General features: G+C 55.6%; 7 protein-coding genes and 2 non-coding genes across 9 annotated transcripts; 6 read left to right on the top strand and 3 right to left on the bottom strand.

The window, feature by feature from the left end:
* Positions 1 to 750: 750 nt before the first annotated feature.
* Positions 751 to 1656, top strand: CYME_CMC160C (mitochondrial peptide chain release factor RF-2; the record flags this gene model as incomplete). Its single annotated transcript, XM_005535311.1, has 1 exon — positions 751 to 1656. One exon carries the CDS (start codon positions 751 to 753, stop codon positions 1654 to 1656), a length of 906 nt encoding a protein of 301 aa, XP_005535368.1.
* An 836-nt stretch (positions 1657 to 2492) lies between these two features.
* On the bottom strand, positions 2493 to 3446 carry CYME_CMC159C (probable mitochrondrial 2-oxoglutarate/malate carrier protein; the record flags this gene model as incomplete). The annotated part of the gene is made up of 1 exon (XM_005535310.1): positions 2493 to 3446. One exon carries the CDS (start codon positions 3444 to 3446, stop codon positions 2493 to 2495), a length of 954 nt encoding a protein of 317 aa, XP_005535367.1.
* A 2120-nt stretch (positions 3447 to 5566) lies between these two features.
* CYME_CMC158C (unknown WD-repeat protein WDS) lies at positions 5567 to 6673 on the top strand (the record flags this gene model as incomplete). Its single annotated transcript, XM_005535309.1, has 1 exon — positions 5567 to 6673. The coding sequence occupies one exon, from the start codon at positions 5567 to 5569 to the stop codon at positions 6671 to 6673; it is 1107 nt and encodes a 368-aa protein (XP_005535366.1).
* Positions 6674 to 7027: 354 nt separating this feature from the next.
* Positions 7028 to 9778, bottom strand: CYME_CMC157C (kinesin-related protein, BimC subfamily; the record flags this gene model as incomplete). The annotated part of the gene is made up of 1 exon (XM_005535308.1): positions 7028 to 9778. The coding sequence occupies one exon, from the start codon at positions 9776 to 9778 to the stop codon at positions 7028 to 7030; it is 2751 nt and encodes a 916-aa protein (XP_005535365.1).
* A 1328-nt stretch (positions 9779 to 11106) lies between these two features.
* CYME_CMC156C (similar to trefoil factor) lies at positions 11107 to 12312 on the top strand (the record flags this gene model as incomplete). The annotated part of the gene is made up of 1 exon (XM_005535307.1): positions 11107 to 12312. One exon carries the CDS (start codon positions 11107 to 11109, stop codon positions 12310 to 12312), a length of 1206 nt encoding a protein of 401 aa, XP_005535364.1.
* A 2344-nt stretch (positions 12313 to 14656) lies between these two features.
* On the top strand, positions 14657 to 21616 carry CYME_CMC155C (hypothetical protein; the record flags this gene model as incomplete). The annotated part of the gene is made up of 1 exon (XM_005535306.1): positions 14657 to 21616. One exon carries the CDS (start codon positions 14657 to 14659, stop codon positions 21614 to 21616), a length of 6960 nt encoding a protein of 2319 aa, XP_005535363.1.
* Positions 21617 to 22432: 816 nt separating this feature from the next.
* Positions 22433 to 24131, top strand: CYME_CMC154T. Its single transcript, XR_002461219.1, has one exon. It is a non-coding gene; the product is annotated as a hypothetical transcript (transcript).
* CYME_CMC153T lies at positions 23117 to 24551 on the bottom strand. The gene has a single exon (XR_002461218.1). It is a non-coding gene; the product is annotated as a hypothetical transcript (transcript).
* Positions 24552 to 24652: 101 nt separating this feature from the next.
* Positions 24653 to 25204, top strand: CYME_CMC152C (hypothetical protein; the record flags this gene model as incomplete). Its single annotated transcript, XM_005535305.1, has 1 exon — positions 24653 to 25204. One exon carries the CDS (start codon positions 24653 to 24655, stop codon positions 25202 to 25204), a length of 552 nt encoding a protein of 183 aa, XP_005535362.1.
* Positions 25205 to 27823: the final 2619 nt, after the last annotated feature.

Genomic DNA, 27823 nt, shown 5'->3' with positions numbered 1-27823 from the left:
TTCCAGCGGTACAGCGTCAAAGGAGGCATTCCGCGAAAAAATGGCGACCGATCGACAGAAAACTACTCATGAATCTACACGCTCCTACCTGCTGCATTTCGCATCTCATCGCTGTACATCTGAACAAGTAAAGAAAAAAATTACAACACAAGAACAGAAAGACGAGCTCAGGCCTCAATTCTAATCTGATAAAGTTGGAGTTTCCCAATGCTTTCTCCGCAAGTTCCATGAACGTCCACGTTGACGCTCCGCGTACAGCGTTCGGCAGCGTCGAACTGTACCGCACGCGCTGGATGCCGCGTTGGAAAAACAACAGGTTACGTTTCGTGGTGACGGTTGGCGCCTCTTTTTGAAGCATCAAGCTGTGATTCTTTTTCGTGATACAGCGCTTGACGCGCACGTTGCGCTTCAGCAGTCGAGGTGCGGGACCTAGAAGCCATACAGCGCTCCTTAGCGCTCGTTCGTCAGCGCCTGCGCTATCCGCAGTTGGTTCGTCGCCTACGCGAGCTCGAAAACGCATGCCTCCAACCAGGCACCTGGAGTACAGCCCGCGCTGCGAAGCAGGGTGCTTTGCTGCTTCGCGAAAGAGCTGAGCTACAGCGCCTCGTTTCCGAAGTCGATACGCTTTCTGCAGAAGTTCAGGCCTGTTTGACGCTCTGCTCAGAGGAAGGGAGTGCGACAACGGACTCTGGTGCTCTCTTTCGTGATGAGATAGAGGCACTGCGTCTTAGATCGCAGCGAATTGAAGCAATGGCGCTTCTTCATGGGGCGAGTACGCGGAGCGAAAGCGCCGATGAACCCTCCGACCTCCACCGCTCTTGCCTGGTTGAGGTCCGGGCAGGTGCAGGTGGTACTGAGGCCATGGACTGGTGTAGTATGCTCGTTCGCATGTACCAGAGATGGGCAGAGTCTGCGGCGGCGAGTCGATCCCTGCGTTTCCAAGAAGTGAAGCTCACGGACTCGAGCCCGGGTGAAGTCGCCGGACTTCGCTATGCTGCCCTCTTTGTACGCAGCGGCACCGATGGACTCGCCTGGGCTACCGCTTGGCTCCGTGGCGAGGCCGGTATTCACCGCCTGGTTCGTCATTCGCCTTTTGACGCGTCCCAGAGGCGTCACACGAGCTTTGCAAGTGTGTCGATCATACCGCTACTGGATGAAGAAGAAGTCGCATCAGAAGCGTTACAAGCGCTCAACATTCATCCCGACGATTTGCTCATCGAGACGATGCGCTCCTCGGGCGCCGGTGGCCAACACGTGAATAAGACGGACTCTGCAGTGCGAATCACCCATCGACCGAGTGGCATCGTGGTAACCTGTCGGAGCGAGCGTTCGCAGCACCAGAACAAGGCTCGAGCGCTATATGTGCTCCGATCGAAACTCCGTGAGCGCTATCTGCAGGAAAGAAGGCAACGACAGGCGTCAATGACACATCACGGCGGTAGCGCCGGCTTTGGCAGTGCAGATCGCCTCGTTCGTTCCTATATTCTGAGTCCGTTTACCTTGGTGAAAGACTTGCGCACGGGCCTCACCTGCAGTGACGCAGAGAGTGTCCTTGACGGTGGAGATGCATTGCACGAGATGCTACGAGCCGCTCTGGCGCTCGACCAGACCGACTCCGCGGGGAATGGTGCACCCGCGCATGCGACCAAGCGCTGACTGAGTGAGACTCTCACTCGCAAGACTCCCGGTGCTTCGAGAGCCTGTGCACATGCGCGGCGTTTCGGTGCGTTGCTTCTTCATTGTGGAGGCGGCACCGCGCACGTTTTTGCGGGTGTCCACATCATCGCATGCGCAGCTGATACCAAGGAAAGCCTCGAGCCCCGAAACAGGACGGCTGTGACGCTACTGCAGCGTCGCGCTGTATGGCAAGCGGCAACACTACCTCATGAGGCGAACCAAGCCTGGAATGCGGCCCATTACAGAGCGTTGTGTTTGATTTTGGGGGCCGCTTCCATCGCGACGGTCTCAATTATCAGCCATCTAATGAAACGAGCATATCGTCACGGCATTTTGGGGAATAAGTGCCCGGCACTGCATTGATTGCAGCGATGACTTGACGCAGCTGCAAGCGACCAGCACCGGCACCTATAAAACCTGGAACCTCTGCATTCTAGTTGCCAGTAGAATGCGCATTTTGTTCATTCGAGCTGTCCCTGGACATGCTCGCTTCTGTTGCGAACGTATCGTTGCAACACGTGATCAAAAAACCTCGTATGACGTTCATATCATACTCGCGTTGCGTTAGCGCCTTCGTACGACTAGCATCGCTGCGGAGCGTGCCGACGCGAATGCCAGCGACATGTAGTTTGCGCATGAGCCGGTGCACCCAGGTGGCATTAACGCGAGCAAAAAACAAAGCGCAATGTACGCAAGCCTCACATGCGCGACTCTGGCGAGCAGAATCCGTCCAAAGCGTCTGGTCTTTGTCCTGCCCCGGAAAACTTGGACCGAGATTCGGTTCATCATACGCCCCGTGTAGATTCTATTTTTTGCTACAACACTTGGCGCCACGTAAAATAGAGCTTCTTCAACTGCTCGAGTAAGACGAATGCTCCAATGGTGTGCGGTGTTAAACGCAAAAAGTAGGGCATGAACCCCCTCCAAAGCGCAGGAATGCCCTCAGAACGTGAAGTCTTCAACAGCGCATCCAGCATTCCGGCGTACTCACGATCCCGCATATGCTGCAGCTTCGTCTTAGCGTTATCGAGAGGCAAGGAAATACACGTAGCTGCAAAGCCGCTACACGTCGATGCCAAGACATGGGTTCCGAGATGATCCCCAACGAGCCCAGTGCTCAAAATCATCTCCTTCGCCTGGGAATACGTACCGAGTTGCGCCATATTGAGCAGCGCTGCGCGCCCTACCGTCGGCAAAGCTCCCCGCCACAGTGTCATAATGCCTTCTTCGCGTACGATGCGAATCAGGGCATCGAAGACAGACCGATAGTTTCGTCGTCGCTCTGGGGGCAGTCGTCCGTCTGCCATCATCCGAATGAGCGCCACCTCCGCAGGCGTGCCGACCAATGCTCCAATAGTACCAGCGGTGAGTCCAGCGCCAGCTTTCCAGCTGAAGGGCAGTGCAACGCCCTGCCGCTGGGACTCGCCGTCGTGAGCCGAGCTCGCCTGCTGGGCTTTTCGAATACGGGTGAGTTCTTCGAGAAGAACACCGTATACCCCGAGACGCGTCGTCGTGTAAGTGATCTGGCGGAACAGCCCCGCTGATAAGCCCGCATAGAGTTTTGAGGCGCCCTCCTGGACAACAATCGCGCGGAGCACGTACAGCGGACCTGGAGCCTGAGCGCCTTGGACTGATTGCGTCAACTGCATGCGTGTTTTCACGACGTCGAACGGCTGCACCAGAAGCGTCGCACCCATGCCTGCCAGTCCGCCGAAAACGAACTGCAGATAGTTAGGAAGCGGTCGTTGCACCGCTTCTTGAGCGCTCATGATAAGCGTGAGTCACGTTGATCCAGCCAACAGTAAATGGGACTCCCAGTCGCGTCCTGTTCGCCAAGAACGCTCCGCAGGTTCAGCGTGCGGTGGCGTTGCAACCACGTTTTCGAGCTCCTGCACGACGCGCAGCCGGGTGCAATCGTGTCCCAAGTTTATCTGTTTGTGTATGGTATCCCAGACAAGTTTCTGCAAAAAGCTAGTACCAGAAGTCTCGAACTATAAGGTTGCACTGCGCAGCAGGCAATGCCTCAACGTAAGGCATCGGCCGTGCCGCGGCGCTGGGTATCCGGGCGTGCACCCGTTGCACCTTATAGTCTTTCAACTCAATTGTGTTGCACCCTTGCTGAATTTCTTGGAATGCGTTTTCGCGGTATGTAGCGGGAGGTCGGAATCACTAGGCATTTTTTGCATATATCGTAGACGAATTGAATGTAGGGTAGAGATTCTTTACTGAAAAGTGCGGGGAGCATTGCATGCGTCCTTCAGGTCAGTCATACGTTAGAACTCAGATGGTTCATACATATTGAAAGAAGGAAGCATATGCATTCCGTGCCAAAACCCGATATATTTAGAGATTGCTTATGGACTGTGGTAGAAAAAAGCGCGTTGATGACCCTATGGAAAGCAAACGCAATGATCCTAGCCACCAGAGGCGTCTCTGTTGCTTAATGGCTTGTTCGGGTTGTCCTGAAAACAGCGGTATACATTCGCAAAAATAGTTCCAGTTCATGCATAGCAATTTTCTACCGAAAAAGTAACGAATTCGTTCCTGGAACTCAGCGATTGGTATGATGCACAAGGATTTTGAATCCTTTTCTGAGTGCAAGGGACTTTTTTTTTTCAGACGAAATTGTCGGAGCTTTCACGCGTACTGGCATAGAGGGCGTCCGTGGAATTCAGGATCGAATTCGAAGAGAACGAGGACACCATCATCTGTTCCAGCTGCAGTGGATTCATTTGGCGGCTTCAGCTTGGGGTCGTAGAGAAGGCTCATACAAGAGCACCAACCACGTTATCGAATCACTGAAGAATCATCTGACGAATGGCGGCGTCCTTCTACCGGACAACGTTGCATCTCACCATTCCCCATGCGTCCAGGCTTTTGCCGAATCTATCGGGATAGAGCTGCTTTCCTTTCCTCCATACTATCCATGATTCATGACCATTGAAGAGAAGAAGAAGAAGGGGGATAGTCGAGAAAAGATGTTTCCCCGACAGGACGTCGACGAGACTCTAATAGCGCATAGCGTGCGACCACTAGGAATCCTTGCATTGCTGAAACCACCCAGCGGCAATAAACCTATGAAATTCTTGAACAGAGACTTAAACACCGCCATGAGTATCGGACGATGGGTGGTGCTGAAGAGCAGAGACCCGCGAAGCTGAGGCGAACCTACGTTGTGAGGCACCCTCTGATGCTCGAAGTGCACAACGAGAAGCTGCAGCCGATAGCACAAAGTCGGTCAAACAAGACCAAGAGGCGCCTGTCCATCGATAGATATATACACCTGTCAGGGTCGTAGCGCATTTATCGTGTCACTGATCACATAGAGCATTGGGTGCTCGCGGGGTAGACAACGACGGCGTATTCGCCATCGGCTGCATGCCGAACGGGCTACCCGGATCGGTGTCACACATCGCGTGGCACCGACAACGACGGCGGCGGCGGCAACGCGGCAACGCGGCAACATCGCGCACGCACGCATACACGCACGCATGCGTGCGTGCGTGCGCGTCACGGATCAATGCGTTGCACACATATCCGTGCGCGCCTCACAGGGCGCCATACGACGGCAACACGACGTCGTTGCATATCATTCCAGAGGCGGCTTTCGAGGGGAACGCTTCTAACGTTGACAGGGACTTTATTTAACAAGCGCCACAGGTCCGCGCTGTGTCGAAGAACTGTGGACGCCCAGCAGCTGGTGGTTGGTTGATTGGTTGGTAGTCGATAATAGTAGTTGCTGCTGCTGCTGCTGCTGTACGTCTTCTGGTGCGGTGCTTCGGTTCACCGGCCGAGCAGCAGCCTGTAGCGCGGTAGCGTTCTGATTGAGACGGTTGGGTGCTCTCGAAAGCAACCGTGAGCTGGGGCGGTGACTGCAAGAATCCGCATCATGTCCAGCGGCGTAGAGCGAGGACCAGAGTGCTGTGAGGGCACCTGTGCGCCTGTGCACGAGTTTGCTGGAAGCGCTCGCAAAGAGCAGGAGACCTCGCCTGACTTGCAGTTCGTGTTGCAGTACACGCTCGAGGGTCACCGAAAGGCCATCTCCTCTGTGAAGTTCTCTCCTGACGGTCGTCTGTTGGCGTCTTCTTCTGCAGACAAGACGGTTCGGCTATGGTCAGTCGCAGATGGCAGACTAGTGGGCGTTCTCGAGGGACACGCGCAAGGCATCAGCGACGTAGCCTGGGCTGGTGCAGCGTCCGCAGCAGCAGCAGCTGGCAGCGGGGCGAGTCGTTCGGCGAGCCTGTCGCGCTGGCTCGCCTCCGCGTCCGATGATCGCACGCTGCGGCTCTGGGATGTGGAGCGGGGCGTCGCCGTGCACCGTTTCGAAGGACACTCCAATTATGTCTTCTGCTGCAACTTTAATCCCCAGGGTAATGTTTTGGCCTCGGGATCGTTCGATGAAACCATTTGTTTTTGGGACGTGCGAATGCGTCGATGTCTACGGACGCTGCCGGCGCACTCGGAACCGGTGAGTGCGGTGCATTTCAATCGCGACGGAACCCTGTTGGTATCTTCGTCGTATGATGGGCTTTGTAGGATATGGGACGTGCCTGATGGCCGTTGTTTATATACGATCGTTGGAGAGGAAAGCTTGCCTGTGAGCTTTGTGAAATTCACCCCCAACGGGGGCTACATCCTGGCGAATACCCTAGATAGCACGATACGTTTATGGAGCTACCGCGATGGCCAAGGGCGGGTGCTCAAGACTTTGCGGGGACATTGCAATGCTCGCTACTGTGTATTCAGCACGTTTGTGGTGACACACCCCGAGCACAAGTATGTGCTGAGTGGTAGCGAAGACGGGTTTGTGTACCTGTGGAATCTGCACACACGGAAGATGGTCCAGCGCCTTGAGGCGCACACCGATGTTGTGCTGGCAGTGGACGCACATCCGACAGATCACGTCATCGCGAGTGGCGCCCTCGAACGCGATCGCTCCGTCAAGATCTGGTCAGCAGCATCTGCGGATGGACGTCTGGATACCAACGCTGCGTAGTGAAGTCGGCATCTGGGGGTTTCCAGGGAGTGTCAAGGCTTCCCGGGCGGGTCCAGCGATGCCTGCGCGAGCGCACACGACGCACGCGCACGTCAGAGAAAGCGAGCTGGTGTCCGCAGGATTGCCAGGACGGTGCCCTGGCCTTGCGTGCCGGGACCCGGCATTGCGACTGCCTTGGTCGAGCAAGCGACCGCAGCCTCATGGCGTCTGTCGCCAACGATACATCGCTGTGGGAGCTGTGGCGTCGCGATGCTGAGCGGCATTGGCACTGCGTCGCAGCGAGCGACCGCTCGTCGCCGTGCTGCTGATTACCGATGCGTTGCCGTCGCCTTCGTTGCCGAGACGTGCCCGGGATTACGTCACATGGGCCGGCGTTGAACATCGATCTCGGTGAACGACGCTGGCGCTCGTTGGCGGTTGACGGTGCACACGACTCGCATCCGGGACAGTTCCAGGCCAAGTTTGACGATGCTGACGCCGCGAGCTAGGATCGTGCGTCTGTATCGTGTCCAGCGTTTCCGCGCGCTGTGGCGCCTGCTCGCATGCAGTCGTCGCCGTTGTATTTGTCGACGTCTTGATTGCATCGATACTGGGATCGCAAGGCGTCCTATCGTGAGTGAATGTGGCATCCGAGGGCAATGTCGGCGCTTCGCCCTGATCTGAACCAGCATCCGGGGTGGGCAGCGTCGTCGTCGCGGCCTCTATGGTTGCTACTGCCCCATCACTGCGCGCGGGATGTACATCCAATCCGCGATACGCTGCAAGCAGTTCGTGCTCAGGAGCTGATCGGGTCAGTTTTCGGGGATAGCTCCAGTGGCGCCGCTTTGGCGTATCTCGTAACGCATCCGTCGATGGTTGCAGATGAGGCTCGCTAGCAAACACGCTCATATTTTCCTTGTCAGCGCCAGGTTCGTATGCGTCGTCCGCTTTGCACACCGGCACCGACGTCATTGAAGATGACAGGCACTGACTGAATCGATCCCGGATGAGATGATCGTGGGTTTCGATGCGTTCCTCCAGCTGGTGAATCTCGCTGCGAATTTGGTGCATTGTATCTGCGCATACCGTTTCCAGTTCACGCACGTGGCCGTAAAACGCCCTATGCGAGCGATCGCGCTCCTCTAGTTTCGCGTAGAGCGTGTCGAGATCCACCAGGCTCTGAGTGAGATTGTTCATGAGGCACAGGGCTTCGGAAGCGAGCTGTTCTTCCACTCGCTTTTGTTCGCGCAAGAGGAAGCGGCTTTCTTTCTGTTGAGCGTCCAGTCTGTGCAGATGCGCTTGTAGCTGGTGCATGGCCGCGTCTCGTGCTCGGAGCTCACCCTCGAGCACCTGCTGCCGCTCCTGTGATTGTGCCAGCTGGTCACGGGACTCGTCCAGCATTCGCTCGAGTACGTCACGCTCTTGGGCCTGATCCTGGATTCGTTGCTCCAGCGCTGCAATTCGATCACGGTGCGTTCGGCGGGCCTCGTCCATTTCGGCGTAGAGCTCGGGCGGCACGAAGATGCCGTTTTTGGCCCGTGTTGCCTCGAGCTCGAGACGCAGACGTGCGATCTCTTCCGCATACTCCCGAATCAGCGTCTTCTTCATCAGCATTTGATTCAGAGTGGGTCGATTGCGAATGTTCTTCGCCCTGAAAGCATAATCGAGTGTATTGAGTGTCTCCTCGAGATCTGCAGCCGCAGGGCTTATGGTGGCAACGATAGCAGTCTTGTTGCGGCCGCCCAGAGACTCCTGCAGTAGCCGTGTTAACTTGCTGTCGCGATACGGGATGTGGACCTGACCTTCGATAAGCGCATTAATGACGCGACCCAGTGTAAGCAGCGACTGGTTAATAGAGCCTGCTTCCCGTGCTCGTTCATGCGTTGCACCCGAGCGCCCAATGTTCTCGGAGCCAGCCAGGTCCACGAGATTCAACTTGCCAACTCGGAGAAGATCCTCACCGTCAGGCGTCATTTCTCGCACGTGAATCGTGATCGTGAAAATGGCGTGTGACCGGGAAGAGTATCGGTTGAGGCTTGTCTCCGCAGTGCGACGGCGCTGCGAACTCTTCTCCAAGAGCGCCATGATCTCCTGCTCGTTGCGAACGACGATTTCCTCCAGTCCGGAAACGAAAACACCGCCTTTTGAGGGATCCTGCAGGATGCGCATGGGATGAGCAGCACCCTCGACGGCGAGCAAGTCGCTAAGCTGCTCATTGTAGAGCTCCAGATGTGAGCAACGAACGGTGTATTCGATATCGTTGCTGCGATCCTTCAGTGTGGCAAATATTTGGTTTGCGGCTCGAAGAATGATTCCTGCTGTTGGCGGGAGTGAGCAGCCGCTTGCACCGGGCTCAGCGGTGTGTCCTGGCAGCACGCCCTCCATGGTGTACGTTTTGCCAGTGCCGGTTTGTCCGTACGCAAAAATCGTACAGTTGTAGCCGAGGATCGAGTCGCTCACGATTGGCTGCACGAGACTCTGGTACACATGTTCTTGCCCTGCATTCATGGGGAAAACCTTGTCAAAAGTAAAGGAACGCATCGCATACGGAGGCACCTGATCAAAGTCGGCCTCAGAGACGGGCAGCGGCACACCAGGCGCCGCTGCCGTCAACGCTGATGCGTTTGTTGACCGAGCCAAATGGGCACTCGCCAGATAGGTAGGCTGCAGAACGCGAACTTCACGCAATAACTCATTGACGCGAACAGCTTGGACGGGCGCATCACCGCCAGTCTGCAGCAGTTCGACAGACAAAGGGCGACAGCGCACCGCAACTTGTACCCGTTCTGCTGCCGAGTTTGTGGGTGTGTTTACGCCGCTGCTAGACGCAGTCGCATGCGTTCCCGCAGCACTTGCACTGGAGCGCACAGGCTCGGGGCGGCTAGGCTCTTGCCGTGTTTGCGAGATCCCGCTCCACGGCTGGTGCCGTGCACGTCGCTGCTCCACACAAGGCGCAATACGTTGCGCCGGCTCGCGCTCAGTTACGTTTTTCTCTATCTTTAAGCGTTCTCGTCGTTCGCCCGTAGCTGCTGATACTCGCTGCACAGCAGCTAGGCGAGCGTGACCTGTAGTGGGTACAGCTGCGCTGCGCGGCCCTGTGCGGATACGTTGACTCTGCTCGGGCATTTTGCTGTAGTGGGAGCCTCTTAGACTCCCTCCGGGACGATGCGTACGCCGATTGCCTGCCTGACTGAAGAGAAAGCGTTCGAATGGGCAATTATTCGGGTCTTGATGCAGCTTGAACGCTCGTCACGTCGTCTGGCGACCCGGTAGCCGCGAACATGGCCTGAACGGACGCGCTGTACGGCTCCATTGGTGGCGCGCGGCTGGCGCCGCCGCTGGACGGCTGCCGCGTCACATTTCACGTTTTGAATTCCCGTGGCCGTTGCGGCGTCTCGTGCGACGGATCACGCGAGAATCCGTCACAGGCTCAAGAGGATATGGGATATAATTGCATCTTTATATATATAAATGGACAATTACAACCTCGCGTTGTGAATGGAATCCGGGTGCTGTGCGCGTATGCCAAGTCCGCGGGATGGTGTGGCGGCGAGCGTTCGGATTTCAGAGGATGCGCTGAACACGATGATCCGTTCTGGATATAAAAGTTGCTTTTTGTTCGAAAAATAGATGATTGTACCATCACGTTGTCGTGCCAACCTGGATGCAGAGCCCCAATCGGACCGCCCCAGGTTCGCAACAACCACTGGACTTTCACGGAAAGCTCGCATAGCGCAGTGCAGCGATTGCACTGCCGCCGGCCACTGCGCCGAGCCGTCACCACACCGTACGCAGGGCGAGGCACGTCAGCGTGCCTGTCTCGTGTACCCGTTTTCGTGTGTAGATCGCATCCACGCGGAACGCTGCAGGATCGATCAAAGCGTCATCATCAGCCGGCGGCGTCGGTGCGCCACGACGCACTGACCGATCAAGGCGCATGCGTGCGCACCTGATGCCGCAGTAGAGCGCGCCACGTGGCGAGGCTAGCGCGCTGGCGATCCTAGCCTTGCGCACCGCCAGCGACGGCGCGAACGGAATTTGGCCCGCCGATTCGCCGCGTATGATGCCTGCAGCGCCCTGTACACTGCTGCGATTCCGTTACGTCGCGGGCCTAAAGCGAGGGCCTCTCTCCTCGGTCCTGGGCGTGGCGGTTGTAGACCCATTGGGTCCAGCCTCCGTGTACGGCCCGCCGCGTCGCTACCGATGCACACAGCACTACTCTGTTGTTTGTCGTTGTGGCATCTTCCTTCGAGCACGAACGTTGGACATAGGCATCTCACTCCCGTGTCCTTTGCTGAACATAAGCGTGTCAAGCGTTCGCATCGGTGTGTGTGTGTCATTGGCGCTCAGGAAGCAAAACGGGAGCGTTCATCGAACCATTATTCACAAAAGTGATACAATTTATAATTTTCTGAGTTTTCACGAGCGTTGGTATTTATTTTCAATTGCGAAAGATGCAACGCAGCCGCCTCTCATTTATTCTGTTGGTAACGTTACTCGCAGCAGCGGTGGCAGCCCTGTTTGCTGGTAGCGGAACCGTCACGACGGTAGTGGCCTTGCCGACGCTGGCGCGCACCTATGGTGAACAACTGCAGCCGCAGCAACAGCAGCAAGTCATCATTCAGCAGCAGCCGCAGCAACAGCAGCAGCAGCAGCAAATCTTCACACAACAGCAGCAGTACCAGAACCAGAACAACCAGCAACAGCAGTGTGATACGGTGGAAATCTGCGGTGTGAACCTCAACCAGGATCAGTGTCTTCAGTATGGTTGCTGCTGGAACGGCTACACCTGCTTGTTGCCGACGCCAGCTCCGAGCTGCGATGTGGCGCCTCAGAACCGCAGTGCTTGCGGTTGGCCTGGAATAACCCCACAAGAGTGTACATCGTACGGCTGCTGCTGGTTGCCGCCGCAAGCCGGCGAGTACGCGCCCTTCTGCTATTACAAACCCGGACAGGAGCCCGTCTATCAGCCGCAGTACCCGCAACCGAACTGTAACGTCACCATTCAACTGCCCTGCGCAGCTCTGGGCAACAGGCAGCAAGTCACTGAATCGGAATGCGTTGCCCATGGTTGCTGCTTCGACTCCAATTACTATTGGTCCTCGCAACTGCAACAGCAGCATCAGAATAACCAGAACGGTATATGCTACGAGCCGCTCGGAACGTGCTACGTGGATGCGAATGAGCGGCAGAACTGTGGCTTCCCGGGCATCTCGTCGCACGAGTGCTTCCAACGCGGCTGCTGCTTCGAGCCAATCTACCCGTACCAGGGTGCCGATTCACAGGCCCTGAGCCAGATCCCATGGTGCTACTACAAGCAGCCGATGCTCTCCTGCCCGAGCGCCAACCAGACTGTCTGTGGCCAGGAGTGCTGTGATCCGACCCAGACGTGCGTGTTGTCAATCCGCCAGGCTCAGCTGCAGGTACAACAGAACAAGAACAAGCAGTGGCAGAGCTGGGAAGCGACGCCGCTACCAACGACGCTTCCGAGCAACACGAACTGCGCCTGCCGTGCTGGCTACCAGAACTGCGGCAAGCTCTCGACCCCGCTCTGGTACGGCTTCGAGCGCCTGCTGTGCTGCCCGCCTGAGGCGACTTGTGGCACAGACACGTGCATCTGCCCTGAAGGAACGACCTTTACCGATGGAATATGTGCGTAGATGAACAGAGGAAGCCTGGTGCGTAACCGGAGTCGCTCGACGAGGACGACAGCGACGGTACAGGATTGTCACTGACAGGACCGCACGACACGTCACCGAGTCCGATTCTGAGAGCTTGTGATAAAGAGACGGGTGAGATTCACATACAGTGCTTTACTGCTTTCTATGTTCCTGTTTTTCCATTTATCCGAACTTGCAGTTCCGCAGTCTCGACATGCGAAATGCAGCAGGCAGGAGCGTGTAGATTCATGAGTAGTTTGCTGTCGATCGGTCGCCATTTTTTCGCGGAATGCCTCCTTTGACGCTGTACCGCTGGAATTTGTTACGTTACAGGGATCGGGGGGATTCACGACGCAATCGAATAAAGATTCGTAGAATATTCGATATAATGATCCGAGTCACTGGTTCAAGCTCCCACGCTTTAAAGCTCCGTACGTGAAGCACGCGTTAATCGTGCACTCTTCAACGCTTCAGTGTTGCTCTCTCACGGCACCCTAGGGGCGAAGCGATTTGTGTCCCTAGATTATCCAGCAATACCAGAACCTTGACGTCGTCCATGGACGACTCGTTCACAAACTCATGACCATTGCTCACGTCACTTGTCGCTTCGAATGGTCCATTGCATTCGAAAGACAAATGCTTGTCTCTTCGCGCTCATCGGCGAGACGGCATTCCAGAGCAGCAGGGTACCGTATGATGTGGTGCGCTGCTTGCGGGGCTCCCGCCTCTTCTGTTTGCTTGGGAAAGGATTCGGTACTAGAACTGGAGTCATCCGAGCGATCGATTCCAGTAGGGTGTGCGTCACCGTTTCGCACGAAGGGAGCGTAGAAAACGCCAATCCTAGAGGAGGACTCCTCGACCATTTCTGTAAGATAAAAAGTGGCGCTCTGTAAGAGCAGGAGCATAACACATGACAAGGACAAGACTCAAAGTGCGCTTCGACGAATGATAAGATGGTAAATCATCCTGTGCTTTTTTTCGTGATACTTCATGGACCGCGCGGCTGCATTACCATTTAGGGTCATGTTGTCACCATGATCACTCGTTGCTTGCCTTTGAAATATGGTTAACGCCGCTTTGAGCAGCCATGTACAGGTCTCTAAATTCATGTCGAATTAAGAATCATCAAATCAGACGATTACCTGTGCTTTCTGTCAAAAGTATTCGCGTTTCACTACGAAATCGATTGTGTATATTCAACGGTGGAAGGAAAGCGATCTCTTGTTCCGTCCATCCGAGTCGCTTCAGCACCGACCTTTTAAACCGCATGAACACTTGACATCCTGGAGCTTCTTTCCTCGTATTTCTGGGGGAACGTTTGGACTAAATTGGAGTGATCAAAAGAGTATTCGTGTTGATAGATTTCGACAAGTTCTATCATGGATGCACATCGACAAGTGCGGTTCATGCACCTTCTGGAGAAGTAGGAACTGACTTGCCTATGTACGACCGTTTTCCGCACACGACCATTGCCGTCACAAAACGCTTTTCCCGACCTTTCCCGAATGCATATCATACGCTATTTTCATTGAACAACTTTAAGGAAAGCAAACCAGTACAAAAAGGCAATCTTATTCCAGGTATACCGGAGTGCGAAACTCAGCGTGTATCCCTGTAAGGAAAGCAAACCATTACAAAAAGGCAATCTTATGGCAGGTATACCGGAGTGCGAAACTCAGCGTGTATCCCTGTAAGGAAAGCAAACCACTACAAAAAGGCAATCTTATTCCAGGTATACCGGAGTGCGAAACTCAGCGTGTATCCCTGTAAGGAAAGCAAACCACTACAAAAAGGCAATCTTATTGTAGGTATACCGGAGTGCGAAACTCAGCGTGTATCCCTGTAAGGAAAGCAAACCACTACAAAAAGGCAATCTTATTGCAGGTATACCGGAGTGCGAAACTCAGCGTGTATCCCTGTAAGGAAAGCAAACCACTACAAAAAGGCAATCTTATTGCAGGTATACCGGAGTGCGAAACTCAGCGTGTATCCCTGTAAGGAAAGCAAACCACTACAAAAAGGCAATCTTATTGCAGGTATACCGGAGTGCGAAACTCAGCGTGTAACCCTGTAAGAAAAGCAAACCACTACAAAAAGGCAATCTTATTTTAGGTATACCGGAGTGCGAAACTCAGCGTGTATCCCCATCGAGACGCAAACATGTCACGTGTGTTTATGCTGAAAAGCTGGACGGCGCGTTCATGGGAATTCGCGTGCCAAGGCGAACCGACGACTTTGGCGATAACATTCTGAAACGCTTCGGTACTGCGCGGTGTTCCGGTGCCAGGGCCACTGATTTTGGTGTTGTGAACAGAGAGGGCTCGAAACACAACTGTAGAAACGAATGACGACGACGTCGCGGCAATCTCGAGGCTCTCGTCTGGGGGCCCAGCGGCTGCGTGCTCCTGCTCCTGCGCAGGACAGAACCACTGATCGTGGCCCTGTTGTTGAGGAAAGAGCATCAGCGGTACTGACGGTAGCGACATCGGCAACTATGGGCGTTGACTCGGAGCTGGGGCACCGAAGCTCAGGCAGGGAAGCTCCAGAAGCGCGGACAGAGCGCGAGTCGCACGCGGTCGCTATTATGCGGCGTGCTGAGCAGATTGCAGCGGCTCGACGAGCTGCCTCATTGGAGCGTTTCGCTTCCAGTAGTAGTAGTAGTACGCTGACAGAGAGCCAAGTTGGGCGCTTGCCTGTGGAGTCGAGCGAGACGCTGGCAGCTCGAGGAGCCGCCATTCTCGAGCGAATACGCCAAAGGCGTGCAGAGGCTCAGCGGCTCATAGAGGAGCACGAACGGAGGCTCCGTTCCAAAGCTAACAGCCGTACCGCATCAGCTTCTACTCCGTATATGAGTCCATCATGGTCTGGTGAAGAGTCGCAGAATCTTTCAACAAGGATAGAGCAGGGTTTTCACGTAGAAGCGCTTTCCACTTCGGCGACGGAAGACAATACAACTATGGGGCGCAACGCACTGGCCGCTGGACAACTCGCGAGAGCGCAGCAGCATACAGATAGACCGCTAACTCCATCCTCTCATGTAGTTGAAAGGATTCATACGGTCATGGAGCGTCTGCAATGCGAATCGGGAACAAGAGGTGAGCGTTCTCCCGAGGACTCTAACGTGCAGCGCAGAGAGGACGATGCAGCAAGTGGCGGGCCGGTGGATCCACCTGCTACACGAGTTTTGAATCCGCCTCGAGACGGAGATCTCTTGCAAGACCCGACGAGGTATCCGAGAGCTCCGGATAGTCTTGAAAATCCGGTTCACACAATACAAGCAAGCGAGTCGATCCAGGCTGAACCAGGCCGCACGCGATCCGAGATCCAGAATGTCTCACGTTCATCAAGCTACCTAACGGGACCCGAAAAGCGTGCCTCATCACCGCAGTTGAGGCACATGGCATCCCACGAGACCGCGTGCGGACCCTTGCATCATTCAGGCTTGTCCATTGGAGACGAATGCGATGCCGCATGCGCACAAGCCTCGATGACGATGAAGTCTCCACCGCAACGAGCCCTAGCGGAACAAGAATCTCGAAGCTCAGCAGAGAAAAGCACGGGTACGTACAGCATGCCGCTTGTACATAAGGATGCTTGGAATTCGCCGGATTTGCCTCGCGTGCAAAGTGATCGCAGTACTATACAGGTGCAGTCAGCGGCACAAACGAGCCCCTGTATGGATTCGATGCGTGATCGTGAGTCGCGAGCGAGTCCTCGGCAAGGGGGGCACGAATATTCCGGGACTTTGTCACGCAACGAACTGGATGCCGAATCCGTTGCGAGTAACCGAGCACCGCTGGACGCTTCAGACTCCTTGCCGCATCCGCGAGAGCAGCAGAGCACCCTTACTGTGACGCTGCATCCTCATGACGCGGATCGGGGCTGGGATCAGGTCCAAGCATCGCACCATCGAGCGCATCCTGCTGCTGTTGCGCAAGCTACCATGCAAACGATAGACAGTTGGGATGCGATAGAGCTTGCGCAGCACTCGGAGAATGCCGACGACACTTGGCTAGCGGAAGATGCGACTGAGGCTCGGCAAACAATGGCGTCGGATGCATACAGAGCAAACGAGTTTGATCACGAAGAGATGGCGCCCTGGGAGCACCAGTCAACGGAGGCAGCTGAGACGATACTTCACGGGTATCCGACTGTGGCTCGACGCTCCGAGCTTCCACATGTAGGCCACTCGCGTGAGCAAGGCGATCACCTGCCGGTTTTGTCGTCGCTGGAACCCGTGCGCTCGAGAGGCGCTTCTCCGCACCAAAGACATGCTGATGATCCAGAACAACGGTATCCTTTCGATTCCAAAGACGGAGAATTGCGCGCCTGGACGATAGCGACACCGCTGCCGACAGTCCAGGAAACGGAAGTTGCACCGCGAATGTCGCTGACGGATGCGAACGTTTCTGTGGCGGACACGTTTATCGCACTGCGGACGTCTGCGGCTGGTGGTGATACTGAAACGCGTGCAACTACAGCGCCCGCAAACTTGTCGCAACCTCGACTGTACCAGAGTGCGATCGACTTTTCAGGTGCGCTCCCGGATAACGAGCCTGCAGACCCGACCCCTGACGTTGTGTCTCAGCATCACCAATTACAGTTCGAAGTCTCATATTTGCCACAGGCGAAGGCCCCGGATCGTCGATCCGGAGCAGATGAAGCAGTCGCAAAGCAGTCATTCGCCAGCACATCACCAGACGAGCATTCCGGAGCGAGTCGCTCTCCAAGATCACCCGAAACGTGCACTGATGCACCACGCAGTACCGATGATCCGTTGTATACGTCTTCTAATGCTGCAACACAGCTGCCGCTTTCATGGAGTTCAGATGGAGGCGCTGCAGCAATGAAAATGCACGCGACTTGCCCGCAAGCAGAAACGCCACCGCAACCGACATCGCAGCGTGAGGATTCGAGTCGCTCCTGGACGCCGTCCCAGCACAAGACACGAGCTTCTCCTTCGACAAGCGTACATAGTCCCGGCTATGGACGCGAGCTGCCTCTCGCTACTCCGGAACATGACGCCAGCGCTGAAGCAATGCATCGTTTGCGCCTCGCGGAGACGTATTCACCCGAGTTGGTGACCGATGACCCCGTGCACGTGGACCATAGGCAGCAGGTACAACGCCGTGAACGCTCCAATGCCGACAGCGACGTTGACGGCACTGCGGACGACGACGGCGAGTCGACTGCCGAGCATCCCTGGGGTCACGAGGCTCCCTGGGCGTCCACGAATGTTGCGGCAACGGCAACGCCGGGGACCAGGCAGGCCCTCTGGGGCACTATCACGGAGGGCGCGGCTTTCTTTTCAGCGCCGGACGCTGCGCAGCCACAGCAAATGCTTCAAGCGCTTGCCCCAAGCGACACCGCTGCTAACACAGATGCGCAGACTTGTGAGGAAGCATTCACAACATCCATGGTTGCCTTCGCTGAGCAACCCGACACCTCCACACAAGGCCTGCGCCTAGATACGGCATTCGAGACGGGTGTCTGGGCAGGGCCCCCGCTCAAGCATCATTCCGAGTTCGCAGCAGCGCCTGTGATGCGTCCAGGTGCCGATGCTCATAGTGCTGATGATCGTGAGCGGCTCATCGACGACGCGAACACGGAGGATGCACTTGCTGGCCGGTCGACACAAGCTTCCTGGGAGCAGCACAGGTCGCAGGCGAGCGCGGTAGCATCGTTGAAGGCGTCGCCAGCTTCAGTATCTCCAGGGAACGCTGCTGCACACTCTGCTGTGAACGATGGTGCTCGCTGGGACGCTCGGGAGGCAACCCGGACTCTGCACCACGTTCACACTCACGACGACGACAATGACGACAAGTTGGTGACCGCGATATCGTCTCTGCAGCGAACGTCAACATCGCCACCAGCTTCTGCTGCAAATGATGCTGGTGCGAGCGTGTTCTCGGGGGTATCGCCATTCGCAACGAATGCCATGATGGCTTCTCAAGCGGCGAACTGGAGTCCAGTTGGGAAACCGCTGTGCCCAACCGCGGCCTTCAGCTCCTTGGGCTATTTCGCATTGTCGGCGCCACGCGTACTCTGTAGCTTACCCAGCGCCAACGATGCCTTTTCAGCGACACCGATACCGATCTCGATACCAGGGACAGCTCCATGGACGAACGATAGCGATCGGGGCTCCTGCAGCGACCACGCAGATCCAGCTGAGCAACAGCTCAATACGGATGTTCATGTCTATCATACTTGGTCACTGGTGTCCGAACTCGACGGTATCGATGTGGACGTGACGGCACTCGTGCACTGGTTGCCGGAAACGGATGAGCCTCTGGAGCTGAGTCAAGTGCTGGAGCGTTTCGGTGATCGCCTGGAAGCGACCTGGGAACGACACGAGAACGACGATTCGGCAAGTCGGTTGCTTTGCCGACTCCTCTGTCAGGTGCTCCCCAACCTCGTGCACGTGTCGGAAATGTCGCATAGTCAATCTGTCGCTTCTTTTACATCTGGATCGGGTGAGCGCTCACTGATATCAAGTCGAGCGAATCGCGCATCGCGAAAGCATTCGATGTTGCCGCTATCGCCAGCGCTATGCCATATGTTGCAGGAGCATCGCGTAGACGCTGCTGCCGCATCTGTCGTTGTTCTTGGTGCTGATGAGGGCGTTGATGCGTCCCAGTCGCATGTCAAACAGATTGAACGAGCGCTTCTGTTCGGTCAGTACCGCACAGCGATCCGTCTTGCGCAACAGGCCAATGACTGGACACTGGCGCTACTTGTCAGCGAAGCGCAAGCCGGACTCTGGCCACCGGATGAACGCTCGACAGCGACAAGCGGGCATCTCCTTCATAGCATTCCCGACGACGACGTCAACGACGACGACGACGACGACGACGACGAAGAGGAACCTGCGCCCCAGCACTGGCGCGTACAGACCATTCGACAACTGCTCCTTTCGGGTTACGCACGCGATTCCTTGCTTGCCCTGTTACTGGCAGTGATGATCGCCGACGAAGACCTCATTCGGTCGGCAACAAGGCGCCTGGTTGCACCATCCGGGGGTGCATGGCCCTGGCAAGCGCTCTTGGACTGCCTCTGGATCCTTTCGCCCTGGCGTCAGCAGCAGCAGCAGCAGCAGCAGCAGCAGCAGCAGCAGCAATCGGGATCTGTTGTAGAGTCTGGGCATCAAGCGGCACTGTCGAGGGCATTTTCTATCGTCGCAGAAACACTGACTGCTGCTGATCACGACTGGGATATAGATCGTGAGATGCTCTGTCGAATGATCGCCGCAGAGTCGCCCTGGTCACCAGCTTTCTGTGACCTGCTTCTGAAGGGTATCGAACCGGGGGTACCAGCAACGAGACTTTCATCATTAACCTTAACGTCAACGTCAACGACACTGCACCAGCACTTGAACGAGGCCAGCACCAGCGACTTGTACCAAAAGGCAACTGGAACTTCACTGGCGGCCTGTGCCTCGGGTGCTGCGCGCATATCGATGCCAGCGCCTTGTCCGGTGTACCGGTTGATTTTCTGGGAGGTTTACCGGATGCTCTGGTCGAAGCGCTTCGATCCAGAAGCCCCCTCTGGTGCTGATGCAGTGCATCGAGAACGCTCGACGCGCTTCACTGCTTGGGTGCATGTGTCGCTTGCGGAGGCGTTGCAGGATGTTGGTCGTTGTGCGCTCGCGCAACGCTACCAGATACCGGTGATCGCTGGAAACGAAAGTGCTGAAGAGCGCACCCCGATACCAGGGAAGCACTGCATTGCACCCGAGGCAGCCGCGACGCAAACCCCTGGGATGCAATCGTGGCGTCGAGCGAAGAGCACCGCAGAGGCGACAGCTGCAAGCTTTTCACCTTGTAGGGAGCAAAGCGTTAGAGTGTCGTCGTCGTCGTCGCCGTCGTCGTCAGCCTGCGGCGTTGCGAGTCATGGACCTGCATCCACGCTGCAGCTCTCTCCAACTGCGCTGGATGCAGTCCACACATGGAATGGCGACTTGTCTCTGGGGCATCGCGGATCGATTGCCACAGGTGACGGGGATCTGCGCTGCTCGCCTAGGGCGGCAGAGGCAACGACGCAGCGTCTTGTCGTGGATGCAACACCGGCCTCTGCGAGGCTCACGAGCAGCGTCGACGAGGTTGTTGCTTCTCCGCAGCGTGCTGTACGTGCTGATTTCCAACAGCTGAGCATCGTATCGGCAGGGTTGCACGATGATCAGCAGCAAGAACAACAGCAAGAACGTTGGAAGCCCTGCCCCTATCCGGGGTCTTATCATTCCGCCGGTGCTAGCAACAGCAACTGCGGCGAGCCTGATGCAGAGATGCAGTTCTCGAGTAGTGCACGCGATACGCAGCGGGTACCGGTCGAAGCCGACGCTGAGACCTGCTCGCAGTCATGGGCATCGTCGCCAGCGTTGTCTGCTCCTAGACCGCCAGCAGCGGAGCATTCGTCGAACGCTGGTTACGGCGGCAACGAAAATGCCTCGTTCAGTGAAAATCGGTCAAGCACGACACACTCTGGTACCTCGCAGCGCGCACAAGTGCTTGCAAATGCACCTGCAGCGCGCGCTACCTCTACGTCACCAGACATTACGGATACCGCTGCTGCATCGTCACGATCCGATACCGAGTCAAGGGTGCTGCCTGCGTCAGCAATGCATCCTCACCAGGAACGCGTCGCAGTCCATGAAGTGCCACAGCGTGCTGCTTGTCCAGCAGCTACGGATACGAAGCCACCCGCCGCATCAGCATCAGCAGAGGCACCACAAGCGAAGGGTTTGTCGCGTCTGCTACCCCTGCGCATACTCGGGGGCCTGTTTGCCCGTAAGCAGGCCAATCTGGGTCTGGAGAACAAATTCTACTATGATGACAAACTAGGTCGCTGGGTATGTGCTGCCGATGATGTCGATGCCGCTGGAGGGGGTGCTGTGCTGGCGCCGCCGCCCAGCGACGCGGAACTGGCGCACAAGTCCGCTGGATGCAATGAAACATCAGCAGCAGCAACGAAGGAACAAGTGTCGGGTGCAGTAGCCTCCGAGTCAAGTACCCGTACGCTACCTGGAGCATTGCCGCCAGTTGCTGCATCGTGTCCAGGGACGACGACAATGTCGATGACGACTCGGAATCAGGTGTCAAGACCTCGTAGCATACGTCAGCGTTATGTGGATGTTCTCGGAGCAGCGAATGATACATCCAGTGCGTGTTTGCCGGCGCCAGTACCTCTCCTATCGACGAATGAGCTGCAGGAGCGTTCAGCAGACAAGTCGAAAGCGCATCGGGTGCCGCTAGTGCCGCCTGCTGCTACCAGCGCGAACACCGCCACTCGCGACAGAACGCCATCGTAGATGAGCGTATGCTCCTGGACGGAGAGCTCCATTCTCCTTACTGCTTGTGCGGACTCGTGTGCTGCTCTGGAGAGGGTTTGCAAGCCACTGGGTTCCTTGTTTCCGCCTCTCGAAGACCTGTGTGAATGCCCGGGCGTGATGGAAGCGTTGGCGGGATGGTGGAGAGCGCCCAGTTCGCTTGAACGGGTGCTGCGTAACCACTCAGGACATCGGTTTCGCTTGTACGAGTGACGCGACGTCAGTCTTTGATCATTAGAGCAGTGAACTCTGGAACAGTTGGATGAGCACGCTCTTTTACTGCTATTTGTTGTTCTCGCAGGTATTCATCGATAAAAATGAATGCTGTGGATTGGTAAAAAAGCGCGGAATCCTTGATGCTGGTGTGGATCGCTTGCGATAAATGGTCGACCCCGCACATGTCCGTCATTCTATTGGCAGCAGGTGGATGAACCATGCTTTCCCTCGACCGTATCATGAAGTTGGTCGGTCGCAAAACAGAACTGAACAAAGTCGACGTAGACGGCTCTGTCCACGTCAATCGATTCCGATCCCGCACCTGGTCTAACGAGTATGATCAATGTATCATTAAGGTGTCGAGCATTTGTGTCGTCGAAAAGAGTTTTCATAAAGGGACAGGCTCTGACAACAAGCAACGTGCGCTCCCCCGGGAGAGGGCACTGCACATAGAGCGACTTGAGTGATCGATTCCGGACGGATACGAGAGTGCATAGATTTCAAGGGCGAAGTTTCTGCTCACTCGATAAGGATTGAGTCGAAGAAATTGGTAAACCTGTATGACACCGGTTCTCAAAAAGAGTCGCAAACCGCAGTTCTTCAAGAGGAGACCAGCGAACACCCGATAGTAGCAGCGGTGCCGGCTATGCAGTCGCTTGGTCGCACACAGGTCGCCAAACAGATGGGCTCGTTCAACAAGTCATTCTTCGTGAAAGCATGCGTCTTCGATTCGCCTCCGTACATTCTCTTGTCCTGTTTTTCGAAAACGTCACTTTGCTTCACTCGAAAGCGGTGAAGGAGCACGCAGCTGAGACTGGCGTTGAGCTGCTGGCGGTGGAAGCGGGTGCTCTCCGCTTCTTTCCCGTAGGAAGCGCCTTGCGTTGCTGTCAATAGCCCCGTTTGAGCGAACGGATCCATAGACGGGACGTTCGGCTCTACGGCACTATTCAGCGACATGTCGTTTCGAGGTTCACCAGCCCTGTACTGCTGTGCTGTTTCAGTGTTCGTGTGCGAAGCGGGGTCGGCAAGGCGAGCTTCAGTCCGTGGACATGCTCGCGACGGAGAAGGTGACGAAGAGGTACTTGAGTAACCGTCTAGACATAGGTAGAAAAGGAGAGTTGTTGTCGTAGCCTTCATCCACGACGTGCGAAATCCCACGAAGGTCACGGACATGAAGTATAGCGACCACTGCCATGCCACCTTGCCGAGACAAGTCGGTGCCGAAGAAGCACCTGGTCTCTGCGATCAACTACGAAGCATTCGAGCAGCTCGGCAGAAGAGCGTCGGCGGAGTTTGTGTAAGATTTATCGAGTACATGGAGGAAATGGAAAGATGCTTACATCGAAAATCGAAAGCGACCTCATATCCCTGTGCATGCCCTTTTTGAAACCTATGCCTACCTCGAAACTCGAGAATCACGTTCCACCCTTCGAGGTAGTACTGGAGAAAGACTTTGGATGCCTACTTGTGTGGGCGTGTCGTGCCCGTCGCCATAGGTATTGATCAAAAGGACAGAGCCTTGCATCCTGGGTGAAAGCAGATGAAGCGGCTCGAGTTTCCCAGAGCGCACCGTCATCGAGAGTCGAGCGTCATAAACGCCATGCGGCATACCAGGAGATGCAGCAGAGGCGCCATAGCCCCTAGCCACCCATCCTGCAGCTCGACGCTCTGCGTACAGTCTCGCGCCGACACCAGTGCTTCGGATGCTTCACCTAGAGCATCCCGAGACGTCCAAAATGGCGCGTACGGACGATCTCCGGCAAGAGTCAATGAGACAGCGCTGGGTCGCCACCGGTTCCAGTGCTACCCAGGCGACAAGCGTGCATTCACCAACGCTTTTCATGCGACGGGGAAGGAAACCTTCGATCGTTCGTATCGTGTCGTTTCGTGATACCACAGAGCAATCGATGCGCTATAGCATGCCAAGGCTGCACTCCTGCTCCATCCACGAGAGCGTACAACTGTGGATGCACATGGATGCGGCACGATTCCCAGCGATGCGTCTGGGTCGACGTACGCGCTCCACGAGTCAGGGTGCCCGGTGAAGCGGACAGCGAAGCAGACGCGCGAAAAGCAGAGACCGAAGCACATCATGGTACAGCGGATGCTGACTGAACCTCAGATAACGGGGCAATCGACAATGACAGGCACGCTTTGGAATGATGCCACTGGCAGCCACAGGTGCGAGCACGTTCTGCACCGAAATATCGGAGTCTCTATGAATATCGGGAGATGTTTCGTGCTTGCGGAGCGACCAGCAGTTTTGTACAGAGCGAAACTCCTAAAATATGATTTCGTGCTTAGTCTGCGAATCATGCTGAAACCCGTGAAAACTCCTGTCGTGAAAACATTCATCCGCCGGGGTAGCGTCGATTGATTGGATACTCCCCTTAAGAGTAGGTCATGGATATGGTAGGAGTCCGCATTCCAGAACGACTAAAGAATCGCATCCATAACCACCGCAGACGATCGCTCTGTCCGAGGATTCAACCGTACTCGTAGTCTAACATTCGATCACATCGAATACACGCCCGCCGATTCACAGAAAGGGAACGTCGGTACCTCCACAGAACAAAGCCCCGTATATACACCACGACTATGGACCTATCCAGTTCTGTGAACCTCTGAAAGCATCAAGCAAGCGTAGACAAGGCCTGTGTCGTGCTCCCCGTCGCTGCAGCACCGCCGCCACCCCACCGTCGACGTGCAGCGCCGCCTGCGTCGCCCGTAGAAACGCACTGCAGCGGAGCGCTTGTCAGGCCTGTTGCTTCTCGGGTATGTCGCAGGTACGCTTGAACGCCTATGACTGGTGCGTTAAGCGTTCGCGTACTACGTAAGCTACTCTGGATCGAGCGCTGGGAAAGTATTTGCCGCCAGTCAACCTACTTTAGTGTGATTGCACTCACACAGAACAGTGCCTGGGGACGCACGAAGCAAAGGCTGCGCATCTTGCACGGTACCGGGGCGCTTGGCTCCTCAGTCGACGTGCGGTATGCTGTTCCCAAGTGGGTACGCATCGCGCTCGAACGTGCTAACCAGCGACCGCTTTTGCCGCTATTTCGAGGTGGTCCAGCTTTAGTCGTCTTTGGTGAGAACGCTGACGTCTGGCTCCGAGTCACCAAGTACACAGAGCAAGCGATTCCAGGTGCACTGCTGGTCGGGGCACGCATCGGTGCTGTACCCGTCGTGACACGCTCGGTACTGGAGCTGCTACGTCCTTCGCGTGAATATGTCGAACAGCTTGTAAGTCTGCTGGAACAACCTGTGGTGGTGCTGACGGAACCACTGGATGCAACTGTGCTTGCTTTAGAAGAAGCACTGAGTGCGAAACAGCCTCAGAGCGCAGTGCAGTGACTCGAATGAACATCGTCGAAGCAGTTAGCTTGAGCAGTCTTGGATCTTGGAAGATCTTCATGAGCGATCGCCCAGGCTCGCTCCAAACAATCCGCCCTGGCCTCTGTTTTTGGATTCATCGATAACATCTCAGACGGAGCCGGGCATCCGGAAACGTTGCCTAGTCTGCAAGCGGTTCACGTAGCTAGGGAACAGCGGACGTGCGAGAAGCGCTCCAGGAGCGCATTCTACACTCTTACGTACCGTAAGATGGCTCCGGTGCGAAGGATTGCTGTATCGTTCACTGCGAAATATGTCCCGGTGCAAGGATGAGCGAAGCAACAGAATCTGTCAATCAGCAGAGAAGCAATGGTATATCCACCAAGATGGACCTTCGAGGACGAGAACGTTATCCCGGAATCAGGAACACTGAGCACAGCCTACACATGTCGTGGTGATCCGGTGCTTCATCTACGGCTTTCGCTCCTGGTGTCGTATCGGTACCAGTTGTACGCACTGCTGCCGTATGTTTCGAGAATTGCACGTGCCTGGCGATGCCGCTGCCGTCTGCTCTCCTCCTGTGGCGACAAGTGCGGCACATGCATCGCGAAGAGATTCCAGTCTAGTGCCACCAAGGCTGCACAGAACAAGGAATGGTTGGGTGATCGACAACGCTCAGTTTTCACACTTGATGCACTTTTATTCCCAGGGGCCTCGTCTGGTATGCGCGGGTAAGACCAGATACTCGTTTTATCGAGAGAGCATTCCTTCTTGGCTATCGCCGAACCTGTTTCGTTTGCTTCATGGAATGGAACTTCGCTGTTCGCGAGTCGCTGGTACAAGCAGCTCGAATTCGACCTCGACGAGCGATACGAATCCAAATTCCAGCTCGTGGAACGGGAGATGGAAAACATAGGAATGTACGCATGCAGCGTTACAGCGACGGAATCGTCACCGGACCTGCGAACCCCAGTAGGAATAGGATATGTCTAGATATACCTAGACGTATAGTGACATAGATGCATACATGTGTCACTGCTTTGACCCTAATCCATGCATGCTTGCATGCGTAGATACAGAGGCGCATGCGGGTGTCGAATAGAGGGTTCCACGGCAATGGTGCTGTCGCACAAAACCAATGAAAACGCTTTGAGAATGCGTCTGTTGTGCGTCGCTGTTGAGAGCACTTGTTCGGGGTGAGTGGCAGGGCGCGGGTTCTTGTTTCGGTTTGACTGCAAATCGGAACGACCTGTTGGCCTCCGAGTCTGGGCAGGGCTCGCGGCGCTCCATTTGTACCGGTTTAGGGTGCAGTGCTTTACTGCTCTCTATGTTCCTGTTTTTCCATTTATCCGAACTTGCAGTTCCGCAGTCTCGACATGCGAAATGCAGCAGGTAGGAGCGTGTAGATTCATGAGTAGTTTGCTGTCGATCGGTCGCCATTTTTTCGCGGAATGCCTCCTTTGACGCTGTACCGCTGGAAATTGTTACGTTACAGGGATCGGGGGGATTCACGACGCAATCGAATAAAGATTCGTAGAATATTCGATATAATGATCCGAGTCACTGGTTCAAGCTCCCACGCTTTAAAGTTCCGTACGTGAAGCACGCGTTAATCGTGCACTCTTCAACGCTTCAGTGTTGCTCTCTCACGGCACCCTAGGGGCGAAGCGATTTGTGTCCCTAGATTATCCAGCGATACCAGAACCTTGACGTCGTCCATGGACGACTCGTTCACAAACTCATGACCATTGCTCACGTCACTTGTCGCTTGGAATGGTCCATTGCATTCGAAAGACAAATTCTTGTCTCTTCGCGCTCATCGGCGAGACGGCATTCCAGAGCAGCAGGGTACCGTATGATGTGGTGCGCTGCTTGCGGGGCTCCCGCCTCTTCTGTTTGCTTGGGAAAGGATTCGGTACTAGAACTGGAGTCATCCGAGCGATCGATTCCAGTAGGGTGTGCGTCACCGTTTCGCACGAAGGGAGCGTAGACAGACCGAAATTTCTTGACCCGTTTTCCAGCTTGGATCTTGTTTCTGGTAATTGTTCCATCGTCAATAACATTGCGTTTCGCAAATCCGCTATCGAACGGAACTGCGTGCACTCTCGTATGCATCGAATAGTGTACTTGCCGAGGGGATTGCCACGCACAAGCCCCGTGATCGTGGGGTACAGTTGACGCTGCAAAAAAAAGGAGGCGTGCATGGAGCGTACCCTTCAGTAGCAGTCATGGACATGTACGGGGGCGTGAAGCAAGCGTTTCCACGCCCCAGCGCGGCGCACGGAGGAAATGAGGTGGATATAGAGGGACACACCTGACCATAACACGATATGACTGATGGAAAGGTCGCACAGCGCCTTTGTACAAACAAGCTCAACAATGGAACAGCTACGTCGATCGCAATTTTTACTTACGTATTGACTGCGTCGACAACAGGTTGTAGCTGCAAAATCAGGATTTGCACACTGCCATAAACACCCTTCACCTGTTGACAAGTTAGCTCCCAGGAAAGCATTGAGCATCTTGTTCAAAGTCGGGTATGGAAGAGGGAGCAGAAGCAGTCGCAAGAAAAACCCCACAAAGACTATTATTGATGGCAGTGCGAAGAGATCCAAACGTCAGCGTTTACGCCCAGGTTCA

The sequence above is a fragment of the Cyanidioschyzon merolae genome, chromosome 3 (genome assembly GCF_000091205.1).
Source record: "Cyanidioschyzon merolae strain 10D DNA, chromosome 3, complete genome".
In the NCBI taxonomy this organism is placed as follows: Eukaryota; Rhodophyta; class Bangiophyceae; order Cyanidiales; family Cyanidiaceae; genus Cyanidioschyzon; species Cyanidioschyzon merolae.
This window is presented reverse-complemented; position numbering and strand designations above follow the sequence as displayed.